Genomic DNA, 25,024 nt, shown 5'->3' on the forward strand with positions numbered 1-25,024 from the left:
TGAACTTTCCATGTAGATGCATAATAAGTGTTTAAATTATTGTGACTAATGTGGAGCTCTGATCTTGCAATGGCTTTGACAGATGATTTTCAGAACTGTTTTTTTTAATTAGTCCACAGAGGAGAAACTTGCTCTGGCTCAGGAGGAATTAGTTTCAAGCAGAAATCAAATTGGTAACCTTAATCAGTTGATCCAAGAACTTAAGACAATAAAGTCTACTCTGGAGCAGGATGTGTCAAAGAAAGAACAGCAGCTGAAAGAACAGAACAAGATGTTACAGGAAATCCAGAAAGACAAGGTAACTTACTTTTCCCATTACCTCTCTCCTCTTTCCTATTTTCTAATGGAAACATATTTAGAAACATGCCAGGACGTCTCAAAGTATTGTGGTAATGCAATTTGTACCTGCACTTACAGCAGTTTATTGGACCACTGATACATAAAAGATTTTAAACAAATAGTTGAAATGACAGAATAAATTAAAACAATTTCAGCATAAGTTTATTATCCCCGAGGGGCCATATACTGAACAAAATGAATGTGAAAAGAAAAAACAGATTATTGATTTTAAAGATTAAACTAAATGGTTTAATCTAGGGTTTTCTCTAAGATCAGACAAAATAATTGTGGATGGATAGCTGATACAATCATTCTTCCATCAGCAATCTTTGTAATCAAGAGGTTTTTGATAACTGTAAGTCTGGATAAGGTCCCATTTTTCCTTTGATTTATTTTCAAGGTTTTGAAAGAAAAAGACTTGGCTAATGAAAAATCTAAAACAACAGAGCTCCAGGAAATAAAGAGTAAACTGGAAAAAGACAGTACTAAATATAGTGAAGAGCTTAGGACCTGCAAGCAAGAATTTGAGAAGGTATGTTGAGACACAAATTGGAACTACACAAATAAGAATATGCACGAAAGTAACGCATTCAATTAGAGAATCTCAAATTGCTTTGCAACGATGGGTATTACTATCTCCATTTTACACATGAAGGAACTCAAGCTCAGAGGGATTAGGGCCCATACCTACAAAAGTACTTAGGAGCAAAACCTCGGGTCAGCTCCTACCTAACTCTGGAAGTGCCTAAATTTTTGCTGTAAAAGTCCTTCAGGTGCCTAAGTTTCTGCCACTGGGTATGCACATAACACCTCAGCCTAGACGTCCAGGCACCTATTCTCATGGCTAAGCCCCAGCGGAATCCTCAAACCAGGTGAAGATAGATGTCCCCGCCTATCTTGTGGGGCCCAATCCAGTTGATGTTCTCAGAGCACTGGGCTATGGGTTATTTTGATGTGGCTCAGTGTCTCTTGTTGAAGCTGTTCTACTGAGTATAAATAATTAAATATGCTTTGGGCCAGAGAGTGAGAATGACTCTGTAGCCTCGTGGGTAGGTTGCAATGCAGGAGGCCCAAGTTCAATTTCCCTCTCCATATCAGGCAGAGGGGGGAATTGAACTGGTGTCTACCACACTCTGACTGCGTACACTAACCACAGGGCTAAAGATGATAAGGGAGGCCTTCCCATCCTCTCTGCTCCTTGGCTGTTTTGTGAGGAGCTAGACGTGTGTTGCCATCACTTCTGTATGAAACAGCTTATGCATCTGACTCCAGGAGAGGGTCCCTGGCTGTGGGCTGCAAGCAGAGATAGGTGACTTTTTCCAGCCCAGTCAGGTGCCTCACTCGCTGAGCGGGGCAGGGCTAGGACCCACCTTTCTCCTCAGCGTCTCCCATTGACTACTTTAGGCAGTTCCCTGCTAGGGTGCTTGCTTCTGTGGATCCCATTCTTAGGTGCCCATCTCTCCCCATGTATTCTATGGAGAGCCTAGGCACCTTAACTAGGGTTTGTAGATTCCACTGAGGTGGCAAGATGCCTAAAAGTTAGGAGTTGTGACCCCTATGTCCCTTTGTGGATTAGTCCTAAGTCATTTTTTCATGGTCACACAGCAAGACTGTCAGTTGGTTGTGATCCAAGTCTCCTGACTTCAAATTCTGTACTCTAACCTCTAGACCATGCTGTCTCCTTTTATATAGATGACTCTAAGCAATTAAATATCTAGGCTGTCTCCCAATGTTTTAATAAAAGGTGGACAAGGGGAAAAGTTCTCACGCTGTGCACCCAAATTCTGAGAAGTGAGGAAAGTAAACAGCCTCTTCCAGCCCCACAACAAAACAAAAAACAAACCAAAAACCCAAAGCAAAACCAACATCTTAGTTTTATGAAGGTACATGTTCTCACTGATATGGAAAGCCATGTAAAGTGTGAAGTTGTTGGGGAGGGGGGATTTTAAGCTGTTTTTGAATGGTTGTATCCAACCTGAACTCTGATTTTTAAAGCGACACTCCTAATTAAAAAAATGTGTACGTTCATTAAAAATGTACCTACCTCTCACTCTTAAGTGCATGTAATTTACTGCAACATTAAAATACCAAACCAATATTAGTTAAACTAGTTTTGTTGAAACTAGTTTAAAAATCACTCTTGAGGCAAAATTAAATCTTTTTAAGGATACCTCACTTTCAAAAAAAAAAAAAAAGAGAGAAAATTAAAAATTGGAGGATGGAGTGTTGAATTTTTTTTTTTTAGTCTTTGTTTGTATTATAAGTGCTCGTAACATTTTACATCTCTAAATCCCTTTCTGTCTCTTCTGAAATCTGACCCTTTTAAAAGACAGCCTGGCTACATTTTCTACATTTTATTACATATTATATTTATTAATAGTAATTTATTTGCTTCTGCTGGCCTCTCCAATGTTGTAGGTGGTTTTGTGAGTATAAATGAAGTCACAGTCCATCTCACAAAGAGCTTACAATCTAATAATAAATTTATTTTAAAATAGCCTGAATATTTATGTTCTGTGGAAATACAAAAAAATATATAATGGCTTTCAGATGTTCTTTTGTCATCCACTGTCTAAAAATGATGGTTACTTCCAGAGAATTCAATGCCCAATGCATTTTGATTTTAGGAATACTAACTATAATTGTGACACACTTCCTGAAACCTCTGTGCTAAAGAGAGAAGGAATTTATAGAGCTGCAGAGAATTTTAAAACATACACAACCTGGGATGTCAGCTTAATATTCACCTCTTGTTCTCCATGGTTGCAGTCAGACTGAAACCAAAAATATCTCCACTTATGAAATCAAGTATGGCCATATCATCCACCCATGGGTTTGAAAGGAGAAAAAAGACTATCCGTGGGATGTTTTGTCTTGACTTTCAGTGGAATGTGTCCTATGAAAAATTAGCACCCCTTATTCATCAGAATAATACATTCATATTGGGCTGTGGATTTAAGGAAGAATCATTCCTGTCAAATTAAGTTATTCCATCTATTTTTGAAGTTATTCCATCTATTTCCAGTACAATATGTAGGTAAATATTTACAAACTTAAGACCTGTGGAAACACTCCTATGCAATAATTGTTTCCAATGGAATAAATAAATAAATAAATCAAAATTCTCTTCTTGCCACCAAGGGGTTTGTAACTCTCACCTTGTGACACTTACCTAGTGCAGAAAACCTGACAGTGAAATTTATTAGAATCCGACTTAAAAGTGAAACTGACAAACCTACCACTTGACAGAAAGGCAGAAAGTAAACAAACATAATTTCCACTATTTTAGTGGAGAAGTAAATTAGAATTTTTTTTTCTGTTTGTAGTAATCTAAGATGAAATTTGTAACCTAGGTAACGAACTTACTTTTTTTTTTAATATAGTGTCACGGTCAGTTGATACTGTATTTTGTGCGGTAAAAGCATTTGCTCTCCTATCCCAGGAAATAGTTATCATCAGTCTCAAGTTAGGTCACAGATAAGTTTTACCATTTTATTTTTAGACCCTATGTGATAGTTTAAACTTATATTTTAACAGGAGGTGACAAATCTAAAGGATGCGAAGCAGCTATTGATTCAACAGAAACTAGAGCTGCAGGGCAAAGTAGATAACATGAATTTAGCTCTTGAACAGGAGAAGAAGAATCAGCAAATTATCAAAGATCAGTTGAAAAAAAAAGAGAAAGAACTGAAGAAGGAATGTGTTGCAATTGAAACTAAACTGGTGAGCATGTATAGAGCTTGTGTGTATTTAGCACGTCTCTGATTCCCTTCAAAGAGGGTGGGAGGCAGACTTAATTTTAATCTCATGGCATTTACATTTTTAATCAATGATTTGTAAATATTTCCAAAAACCTTCAGTGTGAGACAGATTATACTGTAGGAAAACTCAGGTACAATAGGCTAAGCGCTATTTTGACAAATAGAAATAAATCCATAGTGGGACCATAAGCAGGCATTTGTTTAGTATAATAGCTGTTTATGAATTAAAATTGTAAATACACAGTTTTTAATTTCTCTGCCTCAGTTGAACAATACCAGAAGGGTAGAATCTAGTTTTCTTTCACTTATAAGGAACATTGTTGCATTAGAAAAAGTGACCCTTTGGAAAGACATGCCTGAATAACTGCCTGCTAGCTGTAAAATATCAAAAATGGTTTTGCAGATGTACCAGAGATAAACGTTACCATCATTTTAATTTTGATGTTAGAGTTAATAACACACCAACCTAGTTACAAACTCAGAGCTATTTGATAGCTCATTGTTCAATGTTTCCTTTTTTCTCAGTGCACAGAGATAAAAGAGAAAGAAGAAGAAAACAGAAAACATGAGGAGGTGGAAACCAAGCTCACCATGCAGATCACAGCTCTGAATGAAAACCTCGCTACAATGAAGAAAGAGTGGCAGAGCAGTCAAAGAAGGGTCAGTGAGCTAGAGAAACAGACTGATGATTTGCGTGGGGAGATTGCTGTATTAGAGGCAACAGTACAAAATAATCAGGATGAGAGGAGAGCATTGCTGGAGAGGTAAGTCGGTGATGTGGGAGTGTGCTTTCGGTTGCTTATTAGGAAAGTGATAAATTAAAATTTGAAAAATAGTGTTTCAGTTTTCCTAGTGTTCTACGTACATTTTTGTATGTATTGTACTGCTCCCAGTGCTCCAGGTAGGGGTTTCCAGAGAGTGAAGGCCTCCCCTCCTTACCCCCAGCAAATCTTAGTAGGCTGTTGAACCAGTCAACCAGCTACCCAAACAAGAGCCTTCACACCCTGTGGGCTTTGTGATGGAGTGCCCACCTCCTGCAGACTTTGACAGGCTCATCATGAGTTGCCTCCTCATAAGACTCAAGATGCTCACCAAGGCCCCAAACCATGTTGACCTTAAGAGGCTTGTGTCCATCCCCTGCAAGTCCTTAATTAAGCTCTTTTGAAGCCTCTCCAAATCCATCCTGCATATGTGCAAGCATTAGGAGGGATGGTCAGTAGCCTCCATGAGTCTTAGAAGGCTTTGCAGAGGGGACTTCCATAGTCTGAGTTGGTTTCTTGGGGATCTCTTCACTGAGGATCCTCTGTCTCAGAGTCAGAATAGGCTCATCAACTTCCCAGTGATCTAGAACAGACTTGTCATCCCCCTACAATACAAAAGAGGCTTTTGGGCTTTCAAATGTGGCCACCGGTGATCCTTCTAAGACTCAGCATATGCCCCCTCTGAGCCTCTTAAAGCTCGTAAAGAGGACAGACATGCTTCCTCAGACTCACAAGATGTTCCCCTCTCCTACAGGCCTCTTAGTTTCCCATTCTAGGCTTCTGACCTCTTAAGATCCCTCCTTCTACCTCTACTACAGATCTCCTAAACTCTGCAGAAGCGGAGCTCTTTTTCTCCTGATTGCAGGAGGCCTGCAGGATAAGGGGAGGGGGACTGAATGAGAGCAATGTGGTTGCAGGATTGGAGGACATCCTGAGGTCTGCATGAGGGAAGAACCCACTTGTGAGATAAAGAAAACCCTTTATGAGGGTCTCTGTGGGGAAACTCTTTTTCTGACCATCAAGCTTCCTTAACAAACAAATTATATTTTGAGCTCTAGGTCTGCAAGGAAAAGGGCTAGAGACTTTTTTTAAATAGCTTCTTAAATCTCCAGCAGCAGTCCCTGTGCTGTGCTAAATTCATCATAGCCAGTTTTCTGCAACAATATTACAAACACAGAAATGAAAACATTTTGAAAATAGGCTTTAACCAATTAAATTTTGTACCTGGGCATTAAATTGTGGCTAGGAAGGGACCACAGTAAACCAGGTTCTTCTTTGAATGTCCTCTACATATTGCCACTCTTGGGATATGCGCCGACTGGTGCCATTGAATGGTACAAACTTATATTAGCAATGCCTATTCTGAGCATTCATGTGCCCCCTCCATGCACCTCCCATCAGTGTTTGAGCATATTCTGAGAATGGGGCTATAAAAGGGGGCACGGAAGCAGTTACTGCTTCAGTTCCTTCCAAGCACTACCACAGATGAATGTGAACCTTCTTCAGCAGACAAAATTGAAGAAGACTACCCAGTCAGCAACAAAAACCTTAGACCTGCTTCCAAAAAAGGAACATGGTAACAGAAATGGCCTTAGACAATATGCGTTCCATGCCTGAGGTCTCTTTGGAACCAGGACCTTCAGTTCTGAAGAAGCAGCAAGACCAAGCACCTTTCTGGGTCTTACATTGTCTTCTATTCAGGGAACTCGTCAAATCCTTCAGATTGCAAACATGCGGATGTGAGACAGACCAGAGACCAAGATCGCTTTGTTGGGTCAGGACCTAATAAATCAATAGATCGCTCTCTTGTATTGGCACTGATACGTTCAGTGATGGTTTCCACTTAGGTACCTGTGGATCTGCATTTATCAGATCAGTGTCACGCTTCTTCAGCAGAAGAGAGAGATTTGGATAAGGATCCAACACAATGCTTTCCCTCTCACAAAAGACAGAGTGGATTCCTCACCATATGGATCTTCTGCTATGCTACTACTTCCTCCCCAAATACCTATAGATTCACCTAGAAAGACTATCTCACCCTTGTCGGTACTATGGATCCCTACCTCTATCATATCTTGTTCCTTGTCAGATCTGGGTTTGGATCCACATTTAGAAAAGGAGATGGATACATCAATTTACCTGCAGCCTTGACCTCAAGGCTGTTTTTGTGACAAAGATTATTGAACGTTGATGTTTCCTCATTACTATGAGATGGTACAGAACTGGACAAATTGGCATGAGTAGTAAGTATCTTCCTGGATGCATTGGCCATACTAGCCAATTCCAGGGCTTCTATTTCAACCTCATTCAGTTGTGATGAGCTCGATTCCACATTGAGGCAAGGAAACTTCAGCACATACTAATGTGTTGGATCCAAGGCATTCAGATCCTACACCAGTGGAACAGAGACCAAGAGATAGGTCCCCTACAAAAATTCAGGATATTCTCTGTGATGAGGAAGATGATGATGTGTTTTCACAAGATGGTATTGTGCATCAAGACTTAGAACCCACAGGCAAATCCTCCCCTGAGGAAAACATTGGAGTAGCCTCAGTTCCCTCACCATCTGAGGATGCTATAGAACTCCAGGATTCAGTAAGCAGAATGGAGTCTAAGTTAAAATTACTGTCTGTTTACTGCAGGAAACTCCTCCTTTTGTTTTTGATACTGGGGAATACATCTGCTGAGAAAGTATCTCTGCCTCTTTGGGAAGGTCTGTGCCAGCCAGCAAAATCAGCATGGAATACTCTACCTTCATATCAACTGATTGCTAAGAAAGCTGATTGGTTGCAGGAGATCCCATATGAAGAGTTTTCTTTTTTCCATGTTCATTTCCCCTTTAACTCTCTTGTGGTAGCTGCAACAATGCAACATTCAAGAATGGGACATTTACATTCTACTCCACTGGCAGAAAAAGGAAATAATTAGATTGCTTGGAAGAAAGGTATTTTTTTTCAGCTTCTCTAAATATGAGAATAGCTAGCTACCTAGCTGTCCTGGCCAGATAATAGTTTCATCTCTGGGACAAGATCTCTCTTTTTTTTTTACAAAGAATCTTCCTGAGGAACACTGCAGACTGTCTAATGCTCTTATTAAAGAGGGTCTAAATGTTGCTATACATGCACTGAGAGTGTCTTTTGAGGCTTTGGATATATTGTCAAGATCAGGACGATATCAGCTGCAGCAGTAACTATCCACAGACATGCATGGCTACACACCTCTTCTCTGCCCTAAGAAATGAGATTGAAGATTGAAGATCTTCCTTTTGAGAGGGATGATTTGTTTGGCTCAAAAATGGATGAGTTGTTAGAGAAAATGAAAGAGACTAGACAGGTGCTAGGTCTCTGGGTCTCTTACAGCTTTTTAAGGGAAGAATTCCTACACCTGCCTTCAGATATCAAAGACAATATTATGCTCATTATTCTTCATATTCCAACAATGGTAGACAATACTACCAGTCGCAACAACAACAACAGCAGTCATCATCTTAACACCAGTATAGAAGGCATCCATTTAAGTTTAAGCTGAGACAAAAGAATTCATCCTCCACTACTTCTGACAGATAGCCCTTCAGTTTGACATGGGGTTAGAGAGCAGCAAACCAACTCTGGATTCGATCCCCCTATTCTTTGGAGACTGTTTATGCCACTGTTTACAGTGAGTGGCAGAAGTTCACTATGAACAAGTGGGTTCTGGACACCATAAAGGGTGGATATACCACCCAGTTCAAGACTCTTCCTCCAAACCAGCCTCTCCCTCCCTATTCAGGACCCCTCTTACAAGTTGGTGTTACAATCAGAAATCAACTCTTTACTCGGGGAGAGACTGATAAAGGGGTTCTGGTGAATTTCAGGAGTCGTGTTTCTACTCCCACTATTTCCTAATCCTAGCAACACCCGGTGGGTTGGCTGTGGAGCCCCCTGGAGTGGCACCTTCATGTCACTAGATTTATACCCCAGCCGACCCAGCGCCCCCTCAGTTCCTTCTTATCGCCCGCGACGGTTGTTGGAACTGTGGAGCTCGGCTTTGCTGCTCTCCACTCTCCCTAGTGATACTGTCTTCGTAGTTTGTTAATTGTTATAGTAGTTTTAGTATAGTTATAGTTAGTTATAGTAGTGGGTTAGAAGGGGTCTCCTCCCCTCCTCCCCGCCTGCTGCTTGGGCTCATGCCCAAGGCTCCGGGCTTTAAACTTTGTTCATCTTGTGCTAAGCCCATGCCAATGGGCGACCCCCCACGACTCCTGCCTGAAGTGTCTGGGGGAATCCCACCAGGCGGACAAGTGCACAATTTGCAAGGGATTTCGGCCCCAGACCAAGAAGGAGCAGGACTTTAGATTAAGACAGCTCCTGGTGGAGGCGGCTCTTAACCTGGATCCCCCAGCGGCGCGCCGAGCGCCTCAGTGCGCAGTGCCCCGGTGGCAGCAGTAGGTATTGCACTGTGGTTGGACTCTGGCAGAGTCCCGCGGCACCAAAGTTCCTCAGCACTGCAACTGGTGCAGTTGGTCCAGCACTGTTCTCATTCGCCTGGCCACAAGTGGCACCGCAGACCAGGAGATAGCTGCTCCACCTCAGCAATTGCCAGCGCCCCTGGGACCACCCTTGTAGTCGCATCCGGTAGCGGAGCGACGAAGGTTCAAGTGCTGAAGTCGGCACCGCTGACTCCGGCACCGAGGGAAGAGCCGTTGAGTTTCCCCGACTCATAGCGTGGTCGAGTCCTGACTTCCATCAATGCCAGATACCTTTGCGGTGGCAAGGGACAGTGATGACAGTCGACATCACTGCAAACGGCGGCACCGGCTCCTGTTCATGTGGTACCATCCCAGGGCAAACCATCCCTGATCCGGCCGTCAGCTCCTTAGTTGGAACCACGGCACTGGTCATGTTTCTATCCCCCTCCTTGGCCGAGGCAGGACTTTTACAGGAGACGTGTGGGAGGTGGCAGGAAGAAGTCCACCAACCACCAGGCAGGGCAGAACCAAGGCCCAGCTAGACCTCTGGTGGGCCCCAAACAAAACTTTTGAAGGTTCGGCCGAGGACAGCATACTGGACATCAGTCAGGATCCTTCCCCACCATTCAAGAATTGTTTATCCTGTTTCCACTGTGCATGGTCCCTCATAACTACAAACCGTTGGGTTCTTCGCATGGTGGAAAAGGGATATTCTCTCCAATTTCTTTCTCCCCACCCTTCCTCCCCATCCCTCTTCAGGGACCCTTCTCATGAGCAACTCCTTACGTAGGAAGTGCAGATGCTCCTAATAGTGGGAGCGATTGAGGAGGTTCCAAGGGAGTTAAGGGGCAGGGGTTTTTACTCCCGTTACTTCCTAATCCCCAGAGCAAAGGGCAGGCTTTGGCCTATCCTGGACCTACGCAGACTCAACAAATTCATGGTAAAGTTGAAGTTCCGCATGGTGCCCTTGAGGACCATCATACCTTCCCTGGAGACTGGTACGCCGCCCTCAACATGAAGAACGCATATTTCCACGTAGTGATTCATCTGGCGCCCAGAAGTTTCCTTCACTTTGTGGTCAACTGCAAACACTATCAGTTCATGGTCCTTCCATTTGGTCTTTCTACGGCCCCCCAGGTATTTACCAAATGTATGGCTGTCGTGGCAGCCTCCCTCCATCGGTAGCAAATCCAAGTATTCCCCTATCTCAGTGATTGGCTTATCCAAGGTTGCACCAGGGAATAGGTACAGTCCCATGTCCAAGCGACCATGGCTATGTTCGTCGACTAGGCCTCCTCCTCAACATGGAAAAGTCAACTCTGGATCCAACCCAGAGAATAGAGTTAATTGGGGCAGTCTTAGATTCCAGACTCGCCCGAGCTCTTCTACTGGACGCCCACTTCCAGTCTTTGGCGAGTCCCATCCGGAGCCTCCAAAGTTTTCCTACCTCAATGGCAAGGATGTGCTTAAGCCTTCTGGGGCACATGGCCTCCTGCACGAATGTGAGCAGGCATGCCAGACTGCAGCTCCACCCACTTCAGGCCTGGCTGACAACAGTCTATCGCCCAAGTCAAGACAGCCTAAACATGGTGGTCACCGTCCTGGAAACAGCCTTAGCCTCTCTCCGCTGGTGGTTAGACCCCAGGGCAGTATGCGAAGGAGTCCCATTCCATACTCCTCAACTCTCATTGTCTCTAGTCACAGACACATCATCCCTAGGATGGGGTGCCCATCTCGGGGACTTCCGGATGCAGGGTCTGTGGACCATAGCCGAACTCTCTCTACACATCAATGTACAGGAGCTGATGGTGGTGCGCCTGGCGTGTCAAGTATTCCGGGAGCATCTACATGGCTGTTGCATGGCGGTCCTCACAGACAACACCACGGCCATGTTCTACATCAACAAGCAAGGGGGATCTCACTCGTCCCACCTTTTTCGGGAAGCCATTCACCTGTGGGAGTTTTGTATAGCCCACTCCATCCACCTGGTGGCGTTCTTTTTCCCAGGGGTCCAGAACACAGTGGCGGACCACCTCAGCAGGTCCTTCCAGTCCCACGAGTGGTCGATCCGTCCTGATGTCATCCACTCCATCTTCCTGAGGTGGGGGTTTCCCCAGGTCTACCTGATTGCCTCGCGCAGCAATAGGAAATGCCAGATATTTTGCTTTCTCCAGAGATGCTCCCCGGGTTCTCTCACAGACGCCTTCCTACTCCCGTGGAAGGGCCAGTTGTTCTATGCCTTCCCTCCATTCCTGCTGGTTCACAAAATCCTACTTAAGGTGCGCAGGGACAGAACACATCTGATCCTGTTCGCCCTGGCATGGCCTCGGCAGCACTGGTACATCACGCTATTGGAGATATCGGTAGACGCCCTGATTCCACTCCAGCTTTGGCCAGACCTGATCTCACAAGACCACGTCCGCCTCTGTCACCCCGACCTGCAATCCCTCCACCTCACGGCGTGGACGCTGCATGGCTAACTCACTCGGAGCTTCTCTGCTCCAATTCAGTGCAGCAGGTCCTACTAGGTTGCAGGAAGCCCTCCACTCGAGCCACGTACCTGGCCAAATGGAAGCATTTCTCCTGCTGGTGTGCTCAACGCGGCATGCCCCCCCTGCAAGCATCCGTGCCTCTCATCTTGGACTATCTCCTATCCCTAAACTGCAAGGTCTGGCAATATCATCTGTTGGAGTGCACCTGGCAGCCATCTCGGCCTTCCACCCAGGAGAAAATGGACGCTCTGTCTTTTCCAGCCCTATGGTCGGTAGGTTTTTTAAGGGGCTGGACCGTCTCTCTCCGCAAGTGCGGCAACCGGTCCCCGCGTCGGACCTTAACCAGGTCCTCTTCAGACTTACAGGGGCCCCGTTTGAGCCAATGGCCACCTGCTCACTTCTGTTCCTCTCTTGGAAGACAGCCCTTCCTCGTGGCTATCACTTCGGCGAGGCGTGTATCCAAGATCAGAGCCCTCACTTCGGAAGCACCGTACACGGTCTTCCATAAGGACAAGGTGTAGCTATGCCCTCACCCGGCTTTCCTTCCCAAGGTGGTATCAACTTTTCACGTCAACCAGGACATTTTCCTCCTGGTCTTCTATCCGAAGCCACATGCTACTTGGCGAGAGCAATGGCTGCACTCTCTTGATGTTCGCAGGGCCCTTGCCTTCTATATTGAGCATACGAAGCCGTTCAGGAAAACTACCCAGCTCTTTGTCACCGTGGCCGACCAGATGAAAGGCCTCCTGGTCTCTTCACAGCACATCTCTGCTTGGATCACGTCCTGTATCCGTGCTTGCTACAACCTGGCCAGCATCCTGGCCAAGTCCCTCACTGCCCATTTCACAAGGGCTCAAGCCTCGTCAGCAGCTTTCCTGGCGCAAGTTCCAATACAGGAGATCTGTAGAGCTGCCACTTGGTCTTCAGTGCGTACTTTTGCCTCTCACTATGCAATAGTCCAGCAATCCAGAGACGATGCGGCATTTGGTTCAGCGGTGCTGCACTCTGCGATATCTCACTCCGACCCCACCGCCTAGGTAAGGCTTGGGAGTCACCTAATTGGAATCAATATGAGCAAGCACTCGAAGAAGAAAAGACGGTTACTCACCTTTGTAACTGTTGTTCTTCAAGATGTGTTGCTCATATCCATTCCAAACCCTCCTCGATCCCCTCTGTCGGAGTAGCTGGCAAGAAGGAACTGAGGGGGCTCTGGGTTGGCTGGGGTATATATCTAGCACCATGAAGGCGCCATGCCAGGGGGCTCCACAGCCGACCAACCGGGTGTTGCTAGGGTGAAAATTCTCCGACGAACTTGCATGCGGCATGCACATCTAATTGGAATGGATATGAGGAACACATCTCGAAGAACAACAGTTACAAAGGTGAGTCTTTTTTGGTCTGTGGGTTACTCCAAATATAGATCTGTTTACCACAAAGTTCAACACCAAATGCTGTTTGTTTTGTCTGAGGGCAGGAGCAGACCCACATTCTCTAACTCAGGGATCGGCAACCTTTGGCATGCGGCCCATCAGGGAAATCTGCTGGCGGGCCGGGACGATTTGTTTACCTGCAGCGTCCGCAGGTTCGGCCGATCACAGCTCCCACTGGCCATTCCAGGCCAATGGGGCCTGCAGGAAGTGGCGGCCAGCACATCCCTCGGCCTGCGTCGCTTCCTGCATTGGCCTGGAATGGTGAACCGCGACCAGCGGAAGCTGCGATCATCCGAACCTGCGGATGCTGCAGGTAAACAAACAGTCCTGGCCTGCCAGCGAATTTCCCTGATGGGCTGCATGCCAAAGGTTGCTGATCCCTGATCTGAAATCCTTATATACTGCTGACTGTCCCAAGAGTGGGAGTGTGCAGAGGACAATCAAAGAAGAAATGAAGGTTAGTTGCCCATAAGCAAGGTTCTTTAAGATGGACTTTATATATTCATATTCCCTGCCCCCGTTCCCCTCTCCTGCAAAGTCCTAACTATTCGGGCTCTGCATTAGCAGTGGAAGAAACTGAGCCAGTGACTGCTGCCACGCCCCCCTTTATAGCCCTGCCTTCTGAGGGGAGAACATGGAGGGGATGTGTGAACATTCAGATAGACACTGCTAGTCGAAGACTGTACTGTTCAAAAGCACCAGTTGGCGTTCATCCCAAGAATGTGAATATGTACAGTCCATCTTGAAGAACCTTGGTTACAGGCAAGTAACTTTCATTTTTTTCTCTCACCTCCTTTCTGTTTGATGTGCTACAAAATGGCCTGCCAGAACTACTGCTGCTGCTTAATGAGACTGTCTGGTTCTGCACTTGTGCAGAGCAGCATGCTCCAACTGGTGGATGTGCACTCAGTCTTGACCCCCTCTGAAACCTGGGCCCCGCTGTGCCTCATTTGGTACTCCCTCTGAGAGTGAGGCTCAGATGTGATCTTAGGTTAATTGTTAAAATACTACATCAATTTCCCAGCAAAGAAATACAATGGTTAATTACGGTCATATATTTATTTGTTATGGATACATGGCCAAACCTTTCAATGGTGACATTTTGCCCAATAGGATAGGAATTGCTTTGTATACGTTTAATTTACTACTTGCTGTCCATCTTCAGGTGTATTAAAAGTGAGGGAGAAATTGAAAAGCTTCAAGCCAAACTCCTGGAACTGAAAAAAAAGCTGGACAATACAACTGCAGCGATGCAAGAGCTAGGCCGAGAAAACCAGTCGCTACAGGTATAAATCACATTGCGGTGACTAAGCATGTCAATACCAATATGTAGTGATGAAAACTATTTTGACTTGTCACTCCAGACTTGTTAAAATGAGGCCCAGTGCACCTCAGGAAGCAGTTGATATCAATGGGAGCTTTCATGTAAGTTCAGAATTCAGCCCGTAGTTTGGACTTCAGAAAGTTCTTTTTTATTTAAATAACTGTGAGCTTGCATTATAACTGCTGAATCGCCATGGTTAATCCTCAGTGTTTTATCCTGATGGGTACAGCATGGGTGATGTAGTAGAGGACATTAGTAAGAAATGGACTTGCATTTAAAAAAGTCTGTATTTGTTTTATTCATCTAGATCAAACACACACAAGCCCTAAACAGGAAATGGGCAGAAGACAATGAGGTACAGAACTGTATGGCCTGTGGGAAAGGCTTCTCAGTGACCATCAGAAGGGTATGTGTGCCTTTGTGGGGATTCTCTAGAACTTTTTTCTTTCTGAACTGTTTTGGAGTTGAAGCAAAGTTAAAGAGCATCTTTAAAAGGTACTACTAAACCTCAATACAGCTCAGAAACATAGATGGTTTGTATTGTTTCAGATGTTATAAATAAACTGCTCAAGGCTTTGTCTACACACGGGTGTTTTGTAATGCTTTAACGATATCTGTGTAGAACGAGATATAGTTGAAGTGGTACAACTCCCTTGTGTGGACACAGGTTTTAGCAATATAAAGATACTTACATCAGTGTGGCTTACTTCTGTAAATTTAAATTGCCTGATGTAAATGAGTGTAATTCTGTTGAAATCAATAATGATTCTCGCTTACATCAGGCATGACTTTAGTCTTATATTTTGACTTTGAAGTACTTGTTAAGCACTGACTAGATCTAGAAATACAAGAGTCACACACAGCTCTGTCAGTGTAATCCTGTCCTGCTTCCCCCTTTGCAGTCCTTTGGTGTTTCCTGAGTCACAGTTCAGGGAAACTGCACCTGTGTTGCTGCTCACTGGTTCAGCAAGGGCATCCACGCTTGGTGTTCAGCTCCCCAGGTGCTGCTTTTCTTGGGTGGAGACAGGAGTCTCTCTCCCTTCTGACCGGGGCATTCTCAGGCTGGACAGTTCCCTGCCTTCACTGTGTCAATCCCAGAACAGATAGATACCCTAGGACACCACACATCTGTCTTTTCAGACACAGATAACAGTGTAATTGCTACACATATAAGTTGCCACACAGTTCTTTAATCAAATCCACTTTATTCTTAAGGTAAAAACATTACAGAGAAAACATACTAAAAACAATAAAAGAACCTACATGCATGCTAATAAGTTTGCCAGAATTCATGCCAGCTCTCACATGGGCTCTGGCAAGTGCAGTCATTTAATATCCCATTTTAAGGGCATTGGTTACAAGTTCATCAGAGCTTCAGCACAGAACAAGCACATAGTCTTAAGAGGTCTCAGCAGGCAAAGTCTTTCCAAGGTTCGGGGCCCTCTGTGGACCAGGGGTCCTGTCCGTTGGAAGAAGGCCCTGAGCCAGATTAAAACCCAGGCTTTTGTCCAAAAGTATTTTCTGTTGATCCCTGGAGAATCCAGTTTGAACTAGTATACGCATTTCATCTAGAAGGGTGGCTTCAAAGACTGATAATGGAGAAAGTTCATTAACATCCCCCACTCCCTACTGCAGAAGGTGCATACCATGCCACAACAACAGATACACAATTGTATTTTTAATACAGCGTCCCCACGGGTGTTAAACTAATTTAACGTTTAATAAGTTAAACGTTTAACTTAAGCGTCACTGAGTTATCTTAATTCTATAAGATTTGTTCAATATATTACAGGATATAGTCTATCACAACTGCTAATTGTATTGAATTATAGGGTGGTTTCAGCCATTTGAAGGGATTTGATTAAGCCCATGAAACATGCATATCATGGACCTAAAAAAGATTGAGGGTAAAACTTTCAAGTAACTCTTAAATCCCATTAAAAGTAATTTAGGAGGCTACGAGTCCTTAAAATCAATGAGACTTAGGCTCCTAAGCTACTTAAACACTTCTGAAAATGTTACCCTTATGCTCTTTAGAGATGGAGTTGTATATAAATCCAAAGTGCCACTTAGCCCCCAGTGTTAATAATTTAAATGCACATCTGAAATTAAAAAATGTAATTGATCTGATACTTTATGTAATAATTTCTTTTCATGTACTGTGCCCACTATACAGTATTTGACAATTCAGTATTTGTTGTTTTCATCTTTCACAGCATCACTGTAGACACTGTGGAAATATCTTTTGTGCTGAGTGCTCCGCAAAGAATGCCTTAACTCCTTCTTCTAAGAAGCCTGTCCGTGTCTGTGATACTTGTTTTAACGACTTACAAGGATAACTGATTATCTCAAATGGCACTTAACGTTACGCTAGAATTAGAATTTCTGTTGATGCACTTCGTACAGCACTCAGACTACTATTCAGTTTGAACAATGATTGTAACACTTGCAAAATTTAGTATATTTTAAAATGTTTTATTGATACTAAGTAAAACTATTGTATTTTTTGTGAGACAGGCTCAGATCATCCTCAGCTTATTGCCATTTACCCAGGAAAGAGCTTTTATGTCTAAGTTAGGAACACCCAGTTATTTGTAAATAAAGTTTAAACAGAGAAGTAACAATGTATTTTTTTAATCTTTAATTTTTGTGTTCAAAAGAAACGTGTATGTGATATTGCAGTTTTTGTTTCTTTCAAAACAGTAAGTTGCAAAAATTTGCAAGGATTTTGTGTATCAAATATTGCTGTTTCAGTGGCATAATTACATTTTAATTGTTGCATTTGATTGCATAACTACCATACTTTTAAATCCCCTAGTAATTTCTTCAGGAGTTTTTCTCCTCTCTTGCTCTTGAATTTTTCTCTCTAAGGCTCCAATCCTGCAATAGTGGCAAACACCTGTACCCACATGGAACCCCGCTGACCTGCATGGGGCTCTGTGTGAACACAGCAGTCTGGCCACATAGAGCTTATTGCAATATCAGTGCCTAAATCATTGCCCAACTACAGCATTTGGATATTGGAGTACCTTTACATGTACTGTAAGGTACTAGCATTTGTACAGACAAGCTTGATTTAGTTGGGGATTGGTCCTGCTTTGAGCAAGGGGCTGGACTAGATGACCTCCTGAGGTTCCTTCCAACCCAGATATTCTATGATTCTATGAAGCTAGAAACAGGACTGCAAGTTTGGCTTCTGTTCTAGGAATGTTGCATAAAGCTCTCCCATATTGATTGATAGATTTGTTGAATAGAATATAACTTTCCAGATTTTCTTATCTGTGGACATATACAAAAAATTATCCTCAGTTCTATTATTTTTCTTTCCCTACTAACCATAGAAGCCCTTAAAGGTCCTTGGTTGGTCTTTGAGGAATACCCAACTGTCCTATGCTAGGTTTCCTACTAATGACCTATATTCGGAGACTCCAGCATTTTATATGATCTATTCTTCTTGTCCCCCACATTAACTGGAAGAGGTTGGGATTATTCTATCCCTGACTGACTTGGTCTTTCCACTGCTTCTCCTGAACCTGTGGTGTTTGTATTTTTCTTAATCCTGGGTCTTTCTTGGTACAATAGTTTCATGATTTGGTCTGCTCAGAATGGTGGTTGAAACTGCTGCTGTTTTAGTTATATACAAAACAGTCAGACTTAATTAAGAAGTGAGGATACGATTTTAGACTCCGTTACTGTCATATTTTTTCTCCCTACTTGTGCTGGAGCAGTTTAAAAAGCAATGCATATATGTACCTTTCTTTGTTGTGTAGGCAGAAAAAGTAAAATGTATGTACCTGTAATTTTTCCTTCTCTGAAGTGGGCTCCTGCTGCTCTATGATCCATTGCAACTGGGTTATTCCTCATCATGTTCCAGACCCATTGCCTCTCTAGCTCCCCTGCTAACTGCCCCAGGTAAAAAGACTAAAAGTTCTAATGAATAAATATTATGAAAGATTAGCCATCTTATCGAAGACATGAATTAACAACCTCAGAAATGGTAGACAGGTTTCAGAGTGGTAGCCATGTTAGTCTGTATCAGCAAAAAAAAAACGAGGAGTACTTGTGGCACCTTAGAGACTAACAAATTTATTTGGGCACAAGCTTTCGTGGGCTAAAACCCATTTCATCGGGTGCATGCAGTGGAAAATACAACAGGAAGATATATATACAATATGGTACGCATGAAGGGAAGTGGAAGGAGAAAAATTTAATTGCACCTCTGCCTGTGGATTCCAGCGGTCATTGGTAAGAAAAACAATTGGCTGGTGTAGTGCAAAGGCAGGTGAGGTAAAACACACTGACCTAAAGGAGGCTAGACAGGAAAGAGAAGGTCTACTGGCCCTGGTAAGTTAGCAGAGAGAGGCCATGCTACATAAACCACATGTGAAGGAGCTGAAAGGTGGAATATAGTCAGTGCTCAGAACCCTCAGGCTGCCCTGCTCTAGTGGTGACTGGTAATAAGTATGGTGAATCTGAGCCATTGGAGTGGGGATTTTTTTTAACTGTAGTTTTTTAACTGTAGGAGTCAGAACTGCCCTCAGAGAGAGGGGGCTGACAGAACCATTGATGGGGAAGGGCTTCAGGATGCCAAGCACAAGAAGAACTGGCTAAGATCTTTTCTGGAACAACTGGGCCAAAGCAGTCTGAAAGGAGTGAGAGGTCCTGCCCCATGGGATTTTCCTAACCCTCTGACTAACTGGCTGGAGATGCTCCTTGACACCATATTTCAACCCAGTCAGAACAGAAAAATGGCCAAGGACCTCTGACTTGTTGCTCTCAAATACCAGGTCCTGCTGATGAATTTCTGCCCCACATAAATTAAGGCTTGCCTGCCACATTTCTGCTGTTGGAGTCAGCCCTTGCTGCTATGTTGCACCTTGGCCTGGAGTTCTGAGTAGTTTAGGACCCTGGCTTGGAGATCCTGCTGAGACAGCTTCTGTTGCTGCATTTCTGCACCAAACAGCTAAAGCTGTATGCCACATTTTTGTACAGGTGGGAGGCAATACAGTAGTGTGTAGCTGGTCTGAGCAGGAGCTCCTTTGATCTTAGCTGCTACGTTGCTATGTTTTCTCCTCCAGTGCTGGTTTCCTGCAGACTCCTGTTTTCCAAAGATCCTTCATCTACTAGGGGCACCAAGGAGAAAGAGAAAAATAAAAAATTATAATGGAAAAAAACTCCAACCTGGAGATAGAAAGACCTGGAGGAAGCACCTGTTAGAGTTAGAGACTCAGTCACTTTTCTGAGAGAGAGATGTGTGGGGTTCTTTTTGTTTTATTTTGTTTTTTAAAGATAATCCTCCTGCCCAAACCCAGTTCTTGGAAGATGCGGACTGATCCAGTTGTAATGGATCCTGGAGTACCAGGTGCTCATTAGGGGGAATAATTTTGTCACTCTTTGAATGACTTAGACTATTGAGATCATCTCACTGGAAAATCTTTTCTTAGTGAAGCAGGAAAAGATTTTTGGGGAAAAAAATGTGAAGTAGCTTTTTGCAGATTATTGTCAAAAACAGTTGATTGCCATTTGCCAACCTGTTGCTTGACATAAAAGAAGTGACCCCTAACGCAGAATATTCTCCGGAGCACAGTAGGGGCCCCAAGAAACTCAAGTACTTTCTAGTTTGTTAATGTAACTTAAATGCAATATGGGAATACATGCTTCTTACAACATTTGAAATTTATGAAAAATACCTGGAGATAGAAAGGAAAATGCTGGAGCTTAAGATCAGAAGGAAAATAAAAATTGTCTAGAGTGACGAGTGAAAGCTCTGTTATGACACTAGGATTGGAAGAGGTTGGGAACTGATGAATTAATTCATTGCAACCTCCAAAAACCTCTGGAGGAGTAGGAAATAGCATTGTCACTTGCACTATGCACTTTTTTCTTTCTAGGATAACTGAATATAATATACAGTAAATGGAATGGCAATTTTGAATGCATACATGTAGTAATCAATCCACAGTGGGAGATATTTTTAGCTGGATTTCTCCTTGAATTATATAACTCCCCTTCGTTGTTAAGGGGAGTTGCACTCATAATTGCTCTGCACCCTAGGGAAGCATAACCCAAGGACACACATAACAAAGGAATGGACATGGTCTTTAAAAAGCACGGCTGTGTTTATAAAGCTGTATCTTAAGATTTAAAATGAGATATGAATTTTACATATTTAAAAAAAAATCATGCCAATCAGTTTTCATACTCCAAGTAGGAACTCTTGTACTCACCTTAGGTTATAGGGTAAGTCTGAAACTAACACATACATACAGTTACAGCAGAAGTCACTAAATGGTTTGCTTTTCAGAAATAGTAATAACAGAAAAGTAAAATTCTTGTAGAGAAAAGTACCTTTATTTGTCAATTCCCCCCCCTCCGGGGAAGGGGTCTAAATAAAGCAATTTGCTTTTTTAGAGAGAGAAAACATAACACACCACTTTACATTAAGATTTTAAGAAAACAAAGAGATTCGCTAGTAGGTAACATTAACCATTTCTGCCTTTGTCCACAGCATACCATATAATACTATGCACTCATCATACAGCAGGTTCATGAGTATCTTTTCACTGGATTACATAGAGTACATTTGAAGATATTAAATGGGAAAAAACTCTGATGTTAAGCCTCTCAGAAGAGTGTTGTTTTAGAAGCAAAAAATTTAGTGAAGTTTCCTCCCCCCCCCCAAAAAATTTAAAAATAAAATCCCAGTCTTTTTTAAATGCCTTTTGGGGTGGGGGGTTAGAGGGGTGAAGAGAGTGGCTTGTGGAGAGTATGTTCATTGTTTATATGTCAACAGGCCAGTGCTGGCCGGTCCAGAGCTCCTGCTGTTGGCTCTATTGCAAAGTACTTTGTTGTATCACCTTGTTAAATCCCAACTCCTGGCACCAAAGGGATATTACAAGACTGTCTCACTGAGTTAGTGAATACCGGAACTTTTTATAGAAATGTGTCCAAAATGCTGCTTGTATAGGATTTGTCACTTTTGTAAGAAAATAAAATAAAATAAAAAAAAAATCCATCCCACCACTCGATGCCATATATGATTTTATTTAAACTACCTCTCAGTGTGTAATTCAACCAAGTAGTCCAGTTTAATAGGGGTTCCTCACTGTAGTGTTATGTAACAGTATAGAGACTGCCAAATTTGCAAGTTGTCTGTCACCAAAAAAAAATTTAGTCTTTTAGTCTTTTTGCATATGCTTAAACAGTATCCACTAATTTCTAATTATTGTAGAGTCGGTCATTCTTTTTTACCTCTGTAGTTTTAATCCTACAACTCTAGCTGTTGGAGGGGAAATAAATCACTACCACAAACTTTCACAGTTATGGTCTGTTGGGTTACAACAGTTGTATAGGGAGCTTTGTCATAGCATCATCCACTAATTAATCCACTCTTAATTTAGCCTTTTTTTCCACAATACTCTAGATATGAACTTCATGAATGGATTTCTTTAATGGACGCGTGCTACAAATTATATTGCCTTGTTTGTCTCTTTTCTGAATTTTAATGATCAGTTTATTATCATTGCAGATGTGAATATTGGGCATAAAATTGACTAATTTTCTGTGTAATTGTATAAAATAGAATTGAAAAAAACTTTGTTTTTAACCCACTATTTAGAGATAATGTGTTACGTTTGCCTTATGATGCAGTTTTACCTACGGAACACTGCACTTCTTTTAAACTGGATCATACACTCATAATGGGCATACTACAAAACTTATGTATGTGTAGATAGACTTTGCATGAACATTTTTTCATCAATTTGATTTTTAAGTCTTACTTTCAGTGTTGTGTTTACTAATTGTGATCATGTAGTTGTGCCTTACGTTGTGAAAGAGTTTAGTCCAGTATGCACTGCAATTCCTAAACTCTGCAATTGGGTGGTGACTAAAGTTGTGGACAAGAAAATGATACCATGCATCAACTAATTCTGTGTAAAGTATGATGGACAGATGCTTGTTGAAATGTTACTTTTGTTTTCTAATCTGTTAAAGGAATGATAATAAAATTAGATCTTTCTAATAGACCATTTTTGTAATTTTCACACTTATCTTGTAACTAGAGAGCACACTTGGCTTTCCAGTTTCTTGCTCCTGGAGGAATTGCCAAGAAACTTTTCACTATTGCAAGGAGGTGATAAGGGCCATTATTTACTCAATTTCAACATTCACCAATTTCATTTAGAGTGATTTGCTTTTCCCCTCTATCTCAAAATCTGTCTCCACACTCAGTTACTTGAGGTGGCTGTTGTGTTATTTTGGACATTGGCTGAGTAGTGTGTAGCAGTCAGTCCCTTCTGTCATTGACAGTGTTACCTTTATATTATGTCCAGTGTAGTCTGTATTGCTCTGGCATGAGTGAGGGAGGCTCAAAGTCTGCTTCCTAGTCTAACAAGCATCTTTTACTTTGCACCTGAACACCCTTTTGTAGGTCTGTCTTCACTGCATTGTTATCACACTCAAGTCTAAGTACCAAGGTTATCCCAGTTCGGGTGTAAGCAGCCACATTGCAAAGCCATACCTAAATTATTGTCTCCTCACTGGTGCTGCACAAACCCATGTGAGGTGCTAGGACTTCTGGGATCATATCCCATGGTTCTTAGTGCTGCATTAAGCTGAGCAGCTCTGATTGTTTCCTAGTGAATTGTGGGAGAACTTGTTTGTCCTTCTGGGCACGGGGTTGGGGAGGGGGAGACACTGGAGGACTATCAGCACTCAAGTGATGGAGTCTGAGTCCTCATTGGAAAGCGGGTGAGTTACCAGCACAGGTGTAAGCAGCACTTATCAAGAGTACATTTGATAAGTACATTTGATTTGGACTTCAGCATGTAACTCAGGACAGGCCTGCTAGCCCGGGTGTAGAGCCAGCACCACACCGTGTAAGAGGGTTTTGTGTGTGGACAGCAGCTAGGGTAGGGGTAATACCCCACTAAGAGTCTGAGTTAACACCATAGTGAAGACAGCACTAAAACTGATGGTTTCTACTGAAAATTTTATATCCTGGGGTTGAATATTCAAATTCTTCTACACACTCATAATCATCATTGTATATATAGTCTACGTAGTCATCAGTAGAGCCCCGTGAATTTCTTCTTATGTGATATGTAATTTTTCATTTTATTTTATTTTTTAGAAACTTCTTGTTTTGTTTTATCCATTCTTCCCCCATGGCCCTGGGGGCAGGGCTTGCAGATCAAGGCCACCCTGCCCTCACCCCACAGTGGTGTCTCCTGTCCTGTGAGGCTGGGGCCTAGATTCCTGCTCCAGGTGTTGCAGTCGGGTGTTTGTGGTTGCAGTGTCACTCACATTTGGCCCAGCTGCCTCTCCATCATTATGTCAGAGGGGTGATAGGGCCAAATTTGAGTGAGTGGCATTTTATTTCGTTTTATTTCATATTTGTGAAACAGAAAATAACATGGGGCTCTAATTTTCAGTATGATCCTGTAATCCTTCCTCATGCTTACACTGAGTCCCGTAATCTGGTGCTGAGTAAATCTCAAATATACTTTTACATTCTGCAGCTGTTTGAATGTAAACCCTGTAGGTACTTTGCCTCCTTATAATTTATCTTAAGAAACTGATCCTGTGTAGCATGTAGATATGTTGGTTATATCCTGAATGCTTGGTTTGACCACTGAAATATTAAGTCACACTGAACTATCTTAATCCAAAGTGAAATCTGAAGTGAAATTGAGCTGTCTAAGAAAGGTAAGAAGTAGCCATCCAAATACCAAAGTCTAATCACTGATTGAGGTACAATATTGAAGACAGAGAGCTCTGACAACTCTAGAACAATACATTATCTTTGGGAAAACCACCCATGTGAGGTCTGTTGACCAATTTAGCCAAAGTGAGATGCCTTGACATTTATTCCTTCTTTAGGTAAAAGACCTCTTGTGCTCCACTTTGGACAAGATGCATCATGTACAGCCTCCAACCAGTCAGGTCATAGGGCCATTGTTATCAGAAACTAACAAGGATTGTTAAAATAAATAATTTTGTTATCACCATGTAGACTGGCTTCAACCTAGATCTGTCAATTTCGTATATACACAATTAAATTTCAGAGGATTCAGCTGGCAAACAGAAAAAGGAACTTTTCTGAGTTTCATGTCTGTTGGCATAATTGGAGACCGCAGTTTCTATCTCTGACATCCATGTTTTCTGTAAGAGGAAAAATAATGCTTGATAAACCCTGAGGTCCTAAAAAAGTTTTAATAACTAAGATACCTGAACTTTTAGAGTCTTGAATCTATAAAAATACATTGTACAGTGTTTGATGGGGCACCTTCTCATAGCTTACCTCTAGAAGAGAAGGTTGATTTATGTCCATAAATTGTTCCATAAACCTGGGATCCAGATTCTCCAGTCTGGCTCAGGGCATATTATGCTGCATAAGTGGTGCAAAGTGGCCTTAAAACAACCAAAATCTCTGTGGACAGGGAAACTCTCTGCCGCCTCCTGCACCAC

General features: G+C 42.6%; 2 protein-coding genes across 7 annotated transcripts in view; one reads left to right on the forward strand and one right to left on the reverse strand.

Moving 5' to 3' along the window:
- EEA1 (early endosome antigen 1) overlaps window positions 1-22,581 on the forward strand; it is a 135,802-nt gene extending 113,221 nt beyond the window's left edge. For all 6 annotated transcript variants that reach the window (XM_075124288.1, XM_075124289.1, XM_075124290.1 and 3 more), the window contains 7 exons: window positions 113-298; window positions 740-871; window positions 3,877-4,062; window positions 4,626-4,864; window positions 14,396-14,516; window positions 14,862-14,960; window positions 16,771-22,581. In XM_075124288.1, coding sequence (XP_074980389.1) covers window positions 113-298; window positions 740-871; window positions 3,877-4,062; window positions 4,626-4,864; window positions 14,396-14,516; window positions 14,862-14,960; window positions 16,771-16,893 — 1,086 coding nt within the window. In that variant the 3' untranslated portion in view covers window positions 16,894-22,581. The remainder of the gene's footprint in view (window positions 1-112; window positions 299-739; window positions 872-3,876; window positions 4,063-4,625; window positions 4,865-14,395; window positions 14,517-14,861; window positions 14,961-16,770) is intronic.
- A 1,948-nt stretch (window positions 22,582-24,529) lies between these two features.
- The window catches only part of PLEKHG7 (pleckstrin homology and RhoGEF domain containing G7), a 72,851-nt gene continuing 72,356 nt past the window's right edge, over window positions 24,530-25,024 (reverse strand). The window contains exon 19 of the mRNA XM_075126158.1: window positions 24,530-24,718. Within this exon, the coding sequence (XP_074982259.1) occupies window positions 24,611-24,718 (108 nt within the window). The 3' untranslated portion in view covers window positions 24,530-24,610. The remainder of the gene's footprint in view (window positions 24,719-25,024) is intronic.

This window comes from Caretta caretta, chromosome 1, assembly GCF_965140235.1.
Source record: "Caretta caretta isolate rCarCar2 chromosome 1, rCarCar1.hap1, whole genome shotgun sequence".
Classification (NCBI taxonomy): Eukaryota; Metazoa; Chordata; order Testudines; family Cheloniidae; genus Caretta; species Caretta caretta.